At 39.6% G+C, this 13,161-nt stretch overlaps 1 protein-coding gene across 1 annotated transcript; it reads right to left on the minus strand.

The window, feature by feature from the left end:
* Positions 1-656: 656 nt before the first annotated feature.
* Positions 657-10,197, minus strand: LOC146646795 (TLE family member 5-like). The gene is made up of 7 exons (XM_085391572.1): positions 9,790-10,197; positions 7,111-7,208; positions 6,438-6,501; positions 6,119-6,163; positions 5,967-6,029; positions 5,016-5,090; positions 657-4,574 (listed from the first exon to the last, which is right to left on the minus strand). Exons 1-7 carry the CDS (start codon positions 9,814-9,816, stop codon positions 4,335-4,337), a joined length of 612 nt encoding a protein of 203 aa, XP_085247698.1. The 5' UTR covers positions 9,817-10,197; the 3' UTR covers positions 657-4,334.
* Between the last annotated feature and the right edge of the window lie 2,964 nt (positions 10,198-13,161).

Consider the following 13,161-nt stretch of genomic DNA (forward strand, 5'->3'; position numbering starts at 1 on the left):
ATCTGAAGAAACCACAAGACTTCTGGAACAATGTCTGGAAAAGGGATACCAAAGTCTTCTACCAGAATGCAGAGTACAAACTGTCAAGCATGGTGGTGGAGGCCTATGATCTGGGCTTGTTGAACTACTCTGTACACCAAAGTATTCTAGAGTTAAGAGGCCATATGTCCAACAACTAAAGTTTAGCTGAAATTGGGTCGTGAACGACCCCGAGCCAGGTTTGCTGCTAAAAGATGGTATAAAAGCTATTGAATGATGGGGTACCTGTGAAAACTTTTCCCCACAAAACTATAATTTGTTTTGTTTTTTTTCTTCAAATAAGGAGGATCAGACTAACAGCACTGAACAACTTTTCACATGAGAAATATTGATTAGACCAGCTTCAATCTGACCTGGTCAGTTATACCTCGACTCATCCAAGAGGAATTTTTAGTTGAGTCACTCCTCCAAACGCCAACATGTATCTCAGTGGACTGGGAGTACAAAACACTCATGCCTCAACTATTCCATCAAGCTGCAGAGGAGTTGACTATCAAGCAAAACACAAATGTTTCATTTCAGCGCTGACTTAATATGTATCAGCGCGATAACGACAGCGATGCCCTTTACTGTTTTTCCCTTCCCATGTGCGTTGCCACCAGAAGAAAAATGACCACTCTCAATCACATCTTTTATTTGTAAGGCACCAGAGACGCTTCCTTACTGCTAAAAGGTTGATTCATTCTCAGAGTACACAGTTGCTTGTTTACATCTTTTTTTTTTTGTTTGTTTTTTTTGTCCCGGGTATTTTGAAATGAGACTGTGTTTGTAGACACATTTAACAGTTTTTCATTTGCACAGAAAAAAAAAGGATAAAACATTTACAAATCTAGAAAACAAAGTTAAGTGTTACAGCCTACTGAGAGAGAATGAATGGAAGAGAAAACAGGAGAAAAAAAAAAAAAGACAGGATATACAACATTGTGCCTCTCGTAGCGTAGGCTTGTAATGCACGCGTACAACAACGAAGTCCTCCATGATACACACACATTAAAAAGCAGCTTTGAAACATACAAAAATGCTTTAAAAAATATGTATATTGATATATTCATATGTATACAAATTGGCCCTTCACAGCAAAACAAACACACATACCATTCACATGTCTGAGTTTTGCCAAGGGAGGATTTCTACAGAGGCTGACGTCAGTATAAAGAGTGCTAATGATTAAATGATCTGTTCTCGCACTCGATATATTGAAGTCAGATCTCCAGGGAGGGAGATACTCCAGCTCCCCAACACTTGCACAGACAGGAAGAAGAAAAACAAAAGGAGCAGTGAGCCACAACTTAAGTGCTTTTCAAATTAAAACAGAGGGAAAAGGGTTATGCTTGGACATTAAAAACTGGGTTATCAAAGCTCTGGAAAGCACTCACATTACAGGGGGGGGGGGACAGCTGACACACCTGCAGTGTACCTGTGGTCAGCATACAATCATAAAAACGAAAAGAGAGGAAAGCAATAATGTGACTGAATAAGACAGATAAACCTGGGGCTGTTTCCATGCTTTTTATAACCCATAATAAATCACTGGAAGAGCACTGCTGCCCTCTGCTGCCTAAAAAATGAACATTTCTCAGCCATAAACTTGAGCTGTTCACCAGTTTTATACCACATACCAACTGCAAACATTATGCATACAAGTTTTCATATATAAGATCACAAAAATGGGAAATTATCAACACGCATATAACCTCCTGGGTAGCATTTTCGAAAACGGTCATCTTCATTTTCTTAGATGTCACTTGAATCATTTCCCTATTATTATCGGTTAAAGTTGAAAACATCTGTGAGCAGCTGCTCCTTTTCAGATATAACAACATAAAAATCCAACAGTCTGCTTTTACCTCTAGGCCTGAACCTGCACTACTAAACTAGCAGGTTTGGAGTTGTTGAGTGTGTGTAGCCTGGATCGTATTTACTAAAGATTCATTTTACTGTTATCGTTTAACACTGATCAACTTTTAGTCTAAATTAGTCTAACATGGCTAAACTACCAAAGAATGCCTCCTGATGTTTCCAACATCAATACACTACATTTAAAACATATTATAGTAATTGTAAGCCACTTCAAATTACATTCACCAGCCACCTTATTAGGTACACCTTGCTAGTATTAGGTTGGAATACCTTTGGCTTTCAGAACATTTGTCATTGATTTAACAAAAAGCTGGAAACTCTGCTCACAGATTATGATCCACATCGACATGACAGCACCACACAACTGCTGCAGATTTGTCGGCTGCACTTCCAGGACACGAACGTCCCGTCCCACTGCATCCCAAAGATGCTCTATTGGATTGAGATCTGGTTTCTCTGGAGGGCGTTTGAATAAAGTAAACGCGCAGTACTCTGGGAAAAATCCCAGTAGAACAGCAGTTTTGGAAATACTCAGTTTAGCCCGTCTGACACCAACAACCGTGCCACGTTCACGGTCACCTTTCCTCCCCATTCTGATGCTTAGTTTGACCTTCATGTGACTGGTTGGAAGTGGTCAGCTGAACTGCTGCTCTTTAACACTGCAGATCCAATTCATTTTAATCATGCTTCTTTCAACAATAACATTTTGATATCTTAATAATCTATATTAATGAATGAGTCAAACGGTTAATTGCTATTTGTACATAACATCCTTATTTATATTAAAGGTGATAAAGCTATTTAAAGCTATACTGCTCATCTTTATTATTATTATTATTATTATTATTATTATTATTATTATTATTATTATTATTAATGATAATAATAATAATAACAATAATAATGAAAGTGAATTACAGCTCTGTTCAATAATCACATTTGTCAGAATTCAAACAAAACTGGGAGGAAATGACTGTCCAACAACAAGAAATTATACGTGGGAGCTGATCACAGGTAGAAAAAGCCGAAAACAAAATCTCACCACATCTCCATGATGGTAACAAAGCTAAAAGAAGTCACTCTCATTAATACAAAAACAGCATATTAAATTTTTTTGCACATTACCTACATGAAAAGCTTGCTACCCATAGTGTATAATGAAGACAGTAAGTATGTGGTTGGAATACAGCTCGTGTTTCAAAATGCTGAGAATGTCAGGTTTGTGTAGTCACAGATAAAAAGAAAGGTGGTACTTAACGCAATCTCAGCTAAAACTAAAAAGCTCTGCTAACCTATAAAAACACAACGCTTGGCTGTATGTCAAAACCACACTGTTTTAACATTTAGATCCTATTTTGGGATCAATTTTGTGGACCCGCAGGGGGAAAGGGCAGGAACAAGGGGGGGGGGGGGGTCAAAGGAGAACACAAAAGGTGCTTAAAAGTAAAGTTAAAGTGTTTTCTTCTTTCCAATCACATTCACTCTAACACACAGGAATCTTTATGTTTTATAAGAACCTGTCTCAGTTTACAAAAACAAGATGAGTTGGGGGTTTTTTCAGAGCATCTATTCTTATCATTTAAAGACGCGGGGTCCATGATCTTTTGTCAATGGTCCACATCCCATGTGGAGCTCACAGGGGCAGCTAGGCCTACCTACTACATATTAACTTCCAAGTTGGCTACTTTACCATTTGTACAAACCAACGATCTTTCTGAAATTAAAAAAAAAACACAACTTGATTTATGTGGGACTAATGCGCACACAGCTCTGGTAATGCATCCAACGGTTGGGAATAATGAAGAACATAACACTTAACAGAGTAAATTAATGGAATTACTGACAAAACTGCTCCAGTTAACGTTTTGGAAAAAGATAATTTCATTTTAGCAAGTCGTGAGCAACAGCGAAGCAGTATGTGGGGAGTGGAGTTGTTAAAACTGCTTTTTATGACTGGCAGACTGCATTGAGACTCAATCAGAGGGACTACAGAGGACGTGGAAATAAACACTAAACAGATCTGATAACAAAAAATGGAAGAGAAAATAAATCTGACGGTTATCTACCAGGGTACTGCTATTGTGTTTCCTTCTTAGCTCTCTCTCCAAATGGGAAAACATTTATCTTGATTTAAGCCTAACAACAGTGGCTTGAACAAAATTTTTTTTTTTAAAAAACCCCACACATCTATTAAAGTCTAGAAGCCTGAACCAAGTCTATTACCACTAAATAATAAGAACATTTACTCTCAGCCATTCAGGAGTTTCATCTTCAGCACTTACAAAAGTTTAAGCTCGGTCCTTTTGCTAATCATCCTTGCAATTACTCTTCTACATTGACACTCAGTAGACAGGCCTCCAGACACCCTTTCCTTTTTTTGTGACATTTATTACACCCCATACCATCCCTCTCCAAACCTCCTCGCTCTTTCTGCACTAGTCTGACTTGTCTCCATCATCCCCTCTAGGTGCTCTCTCTGCGACATCTCTGGCCTTGTCCTCCTTCGCTACCGGGGGCTGGCCGTGGGAGTAGTTGGCCAGGATGGAGGAGAGGGACAGCAGGCCGGAGCTGGAGGAGACGGCGGGCAGAGTGGGTGGGGTGAGGCCCAGGGGAAGCGGGGCTACTGGCAAAGCCAGGCCCTGAAGCTGGGACAGGTGTTGCACCTGAAGCTGTTGCTGCAAAAACAACACATTAGATAATATAAGTTTACCATCTGTAAAAAAAAGAAGTGTGAACACTATAAAACTAGTGTGATTAGTTATCACACTTGCAGCACAAACTCCAAGCACGCAGGACTGTGGTGATCATTATGCTAAAGAAACCCAACGTGGCATTTTATCTCTGTTTCATATCTCTATTTCTCCAAATTTGCAGAAAGCAAACCACACCACATCATTTATTCTCTTGCTATTAATACGGTTAAACAGAAGTGACACAAAAACAACAATGTGGTAAATGTTGTTCACACAGCCAATAGAAACCTGACAATTAGAAATAAGTGTTCACAGACAAATTTCCATCAATGAGGGAGCAAAACGGGCCCATCCCCAGTCAAAATTACCTAACCAGCATGCTACGAAGCAACATCTGGTGGACATTACAAATGACAAACTCACACGTATGATGGAGTTCATCTCAGGAGGTGTGACCTGCTTGGCTCTTTCAATAGCGCCCATGACTTGTTGTTGATGCTAAAACAAAGATCACAAGTTCAGAGACAAATACGCACAAGAAAAGCTTCGACAAAAACAGATTTCCTCTTTAAAACAGAAAGTTGGAGTAAAAAACAAAGAAAAGAAAACTTTCTCATCAATATTATGAGAACATACACTCATCGACCACTTTGGGCGATTGTGGCTCAAGAGTTGGGAGTTCGCCTTGTAATCGGAAGGTTGCCGGTTCGAGCCCCGGCTTGGACAGTCTCGGTCGTTGTGTCCTTGGGCAAGACACTTCACCCGTTGCCTACTGGTGGTGGTCAGAGGGCCCGGTGGCGCCAGTGTCCGGCAGCCTCGCCTCTGTCAGTGCTCCCCAGGGTGGCTGTGGCTACAATGTAGCTTGCCATCACCAGTGTGTGAATGTGTGTGAATGGGTGGATGACTGGATATGTAAAGTGCTTTGGGGTCCTTAGGGACTAGTAAAGCGCTATATAAATACAGGCCATTTACCATTTGTTCCACACACTAGTTCAACTGCTTGCTAACACAGCCAATCACAAGGCAGCATTGGGCATTTAGTTATGTAGACATGACCAAGACAACCTGCTCGAGTTCAAACTGAGCATCATTTAGAGGAAAAAAGGCGACTTAAGTCGTGATTGTCGGTCTGAGTATTTCAAAAACTGCTGATCTACTGGGATTCTCCCAAACAATCGTCTCTAGGGTTTACGGAGAATGGTGGGAAAAAGAGAAAATATCTAGTGAGCAGCAGTTCTCTGGGCCAAAATGCCTTGTTGATGCCAGAGAAGAATGACCAGACTGTTTCCAGATGGGTCCAATCTGGTACTCTCAACGTGTACCAAAATAAAAGGGCCAGTGGGTGTAAAGTTTAAGTAAAAGGTGAATCATTACCTCCTGTGACAGGTAAGGCAGCACCTGAGCACAGATCCCATTTAGTCTCTTCACTATTTCAGCCTACAAAAGAAGAAAAACAAAAATGGTCAGACCAACACACAAAGAAAGCCGGGTTACTAGACGGATGGATGAATGAAGACGATGATTACCTGTTTGTGCATTTCAATGTTCAGCCCGTAGGACATTTCATAGTACTACAGTGCACAGAGGATGACAAGTAAAAGATTTAGAACACGCCTACACAAAGACACGCGCACACACAACAACCCTTTTTGATTAATTACTCTCTCTTTCATGTATGCATTTTATACTCTATTTTGAGATGTGTAGTCATTTTTTATCTGTGCCTCATCATGCAGTGAGTAAACCTGAGGATTTCTGCATATCTATTGCGACACTATGAGACTGTGGTGGGAGATTTAAAAACTAAATATGCAGCATACCACAGAAATGAGTTACCACACTTACCATGATATAGTGACGCTGCATCTCTGACTTTTCAGAAGCCAGCTTATCGCACTCCAGCTTCAAACTGGGTAAGAAGTGTAGAAATATAATATGAGAAAGAGCAGCTCGAAAGCAAAATGTATGTATTCATCCTGTTTGGGGATAACTGCACTTTGGGGGAATTATACTAATTCCACAACTTGTCTTGTTTACTCTGAGCTAAGCTGACAGCCTGCTGGCTTAAGCTTCATGTTTAGAATACAGACATGAGAATTATATCAATCCTCTCATCTACTTTTCAGCAAAAAAAGGGCATTCAGCATTTACTGTAATATGAAACCATTTGTTTAAATAACCTTACAATAATAAAATGAACATTCCTTAAATATATTTATTTACCGGATACCCATATCTAGGACAAATTCATGTTGTTTCACCAAAATCTAGAAGGGGCAGCGGTTCTGAAAACAGAAGCATGCCTATAAAATGACAAAAATGACTTTGAGGATTGTTTGAGTGAAGAAAGTAAGTTCACTAAAAGCTGACTGACATTATGAAGTCCATTTCTGAATAATTAGCTGCCTTAAATGAGGCCATTTCACAAAAGACAGTAACAACAAAACACTGCAGGAAGAAAGTGTGTGACTTATATTAGAGATTAAATTAGGTGTGTATGGATGTGTTAAATGAATACCTGTGGTACTGTGCTTGGAGGAACTGGAACTCGTCCTTGATGCGGTCACAGGAATCAGAGGTGGTGAACTTGAGAGGTTGGCTGGACTGAGAGGATGCCTAAGAAACACAAGAAGGTGTCTGGTTGATTTTCAGCTTCGAGAAGGCGACTTAGAAATTCTAAGAAAAATCATCATCCTTTACATGAACATATGAGAGCTCCCTGCTGCAGAGCATGTGTGTTTTAATGAAGGTTTGTTTAGGTTTGTTTGAAAGCAGCAGTTTGACCTTGCAGATTAACCCTTTGAGAGGATAGCTAAAAGAAAGTTCAGACTCAGCCGTACCATGTACACACAGACATGCGTCCTACGATGTACACATGTCTGTGTGCACATCATAAAATGAGATAAAGAAAGTAGCTGGGTGTTTGATTAACAGCACACAACTGTGAATTGTCTACAGACAGTCACAGCTGTCTTAAAGGTACGGATATGAAACATCTGTCTGAGCCACAAAGTGTGTTGATTGAGGAAATGTGTTTACAGAAGTGTGTCCATGCTGACCATATGTGAGAGGTATTTAGAGGCTGCATTAGAAGTCCGGTTATGTATAGACTACACTTAAACCAACAGTCCAAAGCTGTAATCCATGGTTTATCTGGTTCTTTAAACCTCATTACTCTCTAAATAAGTGGCACAAGAGCAAGAGGTTTCCAGCCGGATTATGGGATTGAAGAGAGAGGCCCGATGCAGCCGGTTACATGGAGATCACAGAAATCACAACTCTGCACGAATGCGACCAGTTTCAGGTGTGCAAAAAAGAAGTGATGAAACTGGCTAGATCGGAAATGGGTGAACCTGCAGTAGCAATGAAACGATCAGCATTAGCTCAACCTGTAGGCATAAAACAATAAGTCAATTCACTGATTGAGCTACATGTTTTTGAATTTGACAAAAAATGGAAAAGCTCCAAACGTATGAGAATGTGTAACGGTAATTGAAGGAATCGCTAGGCGGGTCTGGAGAAGTAAAACAGAAGCACAGCATGCAAGTTGTTCCATGGTCACGTTCAGAGAGGAAAGACATATGACACAGCCCACCCCCCTCAGAAAGAGGAACAGCAAAGAGCAGTCACATGTTGAAACTAGCCAACAATCATGCACATGTTCTTTTTTTGAACAGAACTTGGCATATAAACATATATGAGGCTGTATGCCAGCTTTCTTAATTTGTACTTGTTTCACATTCACTAATAGCTATTGCTAACTATTAGTGAAAGTAGATACATCTGTCTACATTTAATATACCATTAAAAATATAGTTGACTAAAATGATTTGAAACTAACTGAATTTAGATTTTGTTTAAACAAAAATGCCAGGCACACTCTGGTTTGAGTTTCTCCAGTATCTTTGTTTTTACATAAAATCTGCTCCTACCTGATTTTTTTTACAGTAACTTAAGCATATTTAATGAATTGGTGCATAATTTTACATTCATACTATGAATATTTTCAGACAATCGTGTACATGTACAATATCAAAGTACATAGGAGCATTCGAGCCCTGAGAACCTCCGAAGTACTCAGAAGCTTTGGAGCCTTCATTGCTTCTCTAAGAATTTCTCTTCTTCATAATGCCAAGCCCTTATCTGTCGACCTGCTTCTATCATCAGACTGTGAACAACAGCAATGACTGAAGATCTTAGTATCGGATACTTGTCATTTCTACAGGGCCAGGACAATGACTGGCACAGAATGTCTAGATGAATATCTTCATTCTCTTCTTTTCATATCTAAAACTGTGCATCATAATAGGCAGTGGTCACATACTGATCAGTGATACCTTTAACATTGCTGCTGTTTACGCAATAATGTTGCTCATGTGGACAATGGCTATACATTCTTTTCAGCATTTCAGCTTTCATGTACTTCAGACGTTATGGGGGCTTAAAAGTGCCTTAAAAATTATAACTTATTTCAACCAATCTGTACGCACTTCAGGGGATTTAACTCAGAAAATATCGAGTATGAAAGTAAGATTTTCCATGGCTTCAATTGAGGTTATTGAACAAACACAGGCACACAAAATCAGCTGATCCTGAGGAGGGTCAGGTGGGACATATTTTTTGTAAGAGTCTGACTCTGCACAACAAGTAATGTGCCATTTGATCTAGAAAATAATCAGTACATTTGTAAATAATCACACTTTTATGTACTCACACATTTATGCACTTATTGTTACACATTATTATACTAATACTAGCAATTGATCGTTTTAAATTAAAGTGTTAATTCCCCAAAGTCGCCAATAAACAAAGTCCTATAATAGTTAACAAATGTTCAGTAAAAACCTGCCCTATTTTCGCAACATTTAAAGTATATTTTCTCAAAATGAATGCATGCTTAAATGTGCGTTGTGGTTTGCTGCAAGTAGCAAAAGGGGTGTTAAAACCGTCTAAACAACGCACAACATCACTCCAACTTTCTCGGTCTTAAGAGAAGCTAGCTAACGATAGACTGTGTCTGCACATAAGTGAGCCGTATAGCTCGCCGTTTGTTCGAGGTAAAGAGCTAAGCTGCCACAGTGCCTGCACTGTGACGATGACAGCTACCTGCAGGAAGCAGCGATATGTATCAGCTGTGTGTTGCTAGCTAGCGTTAGCTCAGTTTCCACCCGGGGAGAAGTTCAACCGGCCAACTTACCGAGTGCCTCGATTGAGGAAACATCATGTCAGCAGTGTGTTTCGCCGCCTTTCCTCTGTCTAATCGAACTACCAGGCTAGCTGGCTAAGCTAACGTTTCCCCAGATGTTATTAAATGACTGGAGACGCTATTCGCACTTTGTACTCTGTCATCCTTTAAAATAACGTTAGCTAACGTCAAAGCAGCAGGAGCCTTAGGTCGTCTTCTAGTCTTTGAAGTAAAAAAAAACCCCGATACTTCCGAGGAGTAATTTGTTAACAAAAATAAAAGGTTCTTCAAAGCAACATCAGGCGTTTTTGAGTTTTGTTTTGCTTTTCTTTATTTGGAATAACGCTAATGCTATTCCTCCCCGGGGAAACCCTGGATGTTGACACATGAGCCCCTGACTTTCCTCGGCTTTGAAGAGAAGAGCAGCATCACGCGGAAAACAAAGTGAGCCGCGGAGGAGCGGGCGCCCCGTGTGACACAGAGCTGAACTGATCGGCTCGTGGCTGCAGCCAGGGCCGGAGACAGGGGGGCTGGGGCCGGAAAATAAGGTCTTAGACCCGGGACTGAATTACTAAAAGGGCTCCCAAAAAGTCACAATTTGTCTAGGTTTGTGTCAATAGATTTTTTTAAATTAAATTATTTTTTAAAGAAACATTTGTGCTGAAATTTAGCATCTACAAAGTTGTTTTTTATTTCATCTGCAAAATGTACAGTACTATGCAAAGTCTTGATCCCATCTAACTCCTACGAGGATATATACATGTCACACTGTGACATTTCTGGCATGCTTCATTCAACTAAAGGAATATGAACAAATTGTGTTTTTGTGACAGGCTGTGAGTAGGAAGTAAGTAGCAAGCAGAAACAGCTTACCACTTGGGGGCGCCAATCTCTACACAAGGTGAAATTGTTAAATTAGAAATTACTGAAATTGACATCATTGCCCAGTCTTGACAGACAAATGTTGTTCCAGAGTTTTTGCTCAGTTTCATATTTCATACTACAGTGGTCTGATTTCATTCTTGGAAACTTTTAAAGGATGCCATTGTTGAATTATGCTAAAACATTGTGCAATTATGAATGTGTAATAAAACAACATAACTGACTTTTTGGATCTTTGTGACTGACCTACTTCTGCTGATGATACGCAGCACTGACCCTGCAGGATTCCCCCTGATGTGGATGTGATTTGATTTGGGTCTGTTTTTTTGGGAAGCTTAAACATGCGCATACCACCTGGTAGTGGGTGTGATGCTGACATTCGGACGACTAGCCGTTTAATTAGAACATGTACATATTTGGACTTTGTACTAGAAAAACATCCTTACTGAGGAGAGCTATGTGTAATGCTACGGCCTATGGCCTATGAATAAAAATGTCTGTATTCCTAAACAGTTTTACCGAGTGTCTTGAGTTAAAGTTGAAAGTTTCCACTTTAATCACATCTTGACTGTATGATCCACTTCGTTGGTGGTGTACAGGGGCAAAATTACAAAACATCTGCCACTGTTCAAATACCTAAGGACATAACTGTATTTAAAAAAAGGCTAAATGTTTTTCTGAAGATGGAATGAAGCCTTTGGTTTATATCTGCAGCAGCTTTACTGCGACTACAGGTGGAATCCCATTTATCCAACCTTCCTCCCATTGGTCCTCAGGATTTTAACACAAGTTCTATGGCTGCATGGACAGTCCCTCTGGAGGTTAGGAATGCGGCCTTCCACTGTGCACAGACTTCCTTAATATTACGCTGAACAGCTTTTGGCATCTTACAGTGAAATCAGAATATGACATAGGAAGGTTTAAAAAAAAAAAGAAAAAAAGAAACCACAAAGGTTTTAAAATCTAGAAAAAAAAAAGTGAATGTGGTCATTTCACTGTCCAACATAAAATGTTCATTTTCATCCTAAAGAATAAATGAAGACATCTAAACTGGGATTTCTGCTACTACACTGTACAGGTTCCAGACTTAAATCGTATAGAAAATCTGTAGAGAGAGTTGAAGCATCAAGTTGCCTTACAGCAGCTAAGAAAGCTAAAGGATTTAGAGTTTTAGTAAAGTCTCTCAGGTTTGCACACATCTCTCTTGGGTGTTTGGAGGAAGAGCTCTCACCTGACATGTGTGCAAACCTGGTGAACAGCTACAAGAAAAGTCTTACCGCGGTACTTGTCAACAAGGGTTTTTCCACCAAGTACTAAGTTATGTTTTGCTTTTTTTTTTTCCTGAAAATTTGTAGGCAACTAAAGCCACAACATTACTGTAACATCAGGCTGACTGATTTAACTCAGCGGTCACTGTTAGAATGTTACATTATTAGTTACATGTGACAAAGCCACTTTGCTGCCACAGTAACACACTTGCACATCACGAGGAAAATATTAATCAGCTGACCTGCAGTAGTTGTGGTAAAAACACATTGCTTAAAGGCTTTTCCAAGCATGACATGGGTTTGCTCTTCTAAACCCTACATGTTAACATTGGGATGGTTTTCCTACAGGGAAGTCTTCATTTGAATCAGGCTGAACATCTATCTTCTTTATCATCATCATCATCGTCTTCTAGGGATGTACAGTCCCTAAAAACCTGTGACTGGTCAAAGACCCCAGGCAGGAAACCCATGTACCTATAATCCTGAGTAATAATCTGGGTTCAAGTTTGTGACACTCACCTTCTCACGATCCCATTTAACCTACATAGTCTTGTCTAACAAAGCCTAATATGCCCCCAAAAATTAAGGAAGAAAAATGAATCCAGGTCATGCTCTTTCAGATCTCAAATAAATACAGACTACCCCGGCTTTAATCATCAACTTGACATTACCAATCAGAATTCGATTTTTATTCAACTGAAGATATAAAACCCACGCAACACATCATCAGCAAGTATAGGAACAAATTTATTTCAATTTAAAACAGATACCTTGTCATTATGTTTCTCTCTTAGAAGGCGGCAATGATCATAAGTCATGTTCATGTTTGAATGAGGATCAGGCAACAGTGGTTGAAACAAATACATGAAACACAAAAAAAAAAAAAATATGGCAAGAGTTATGTAAATCAATAAATTGATAATAACCAACTGACTGAAACCCCTTCGTAAAAGGGCTCTGCTTCAGTGAAAACATCCAAGCCCTCACTTCCAACACAAAATAAACAGCACATGCAATTATAATTACAGTTTCTTAGAAAACAGCAGATTATCTCCTAAATCTTCGATCTTAAATACAGAATAAAGTCTTCGTGTGTACTTAAATCATGGATCCTTTTAGTCTCTGGTGTGTTTTATTTAAAAAGGGGGACCATCTCGGGTGGTGGCCCTTTTGATAAATGACCACAGCGTTGGCACTTGGAGAGAGAGCCTGGCTCTAGAGAGAGTGGGGTTGG

The sequence above is a fragment of the Rhamphochromis longiceps genome, linkage group LG19, assembly GCF_057381845.1.
Source record: "Rhamphochromis longiceps isolate RC_006_pf linkage group LG19, R_longiceps_female_GT1.1, whole genome shotgun sequence".
In the NCBI taxonomy this organism is placed as follows: Eukaryota; Metazoa; Chordata; class Actinopteri; order Cichliformes; family Cichlidae; genus Rhamphochromis; species Rhamphochromis longiceps.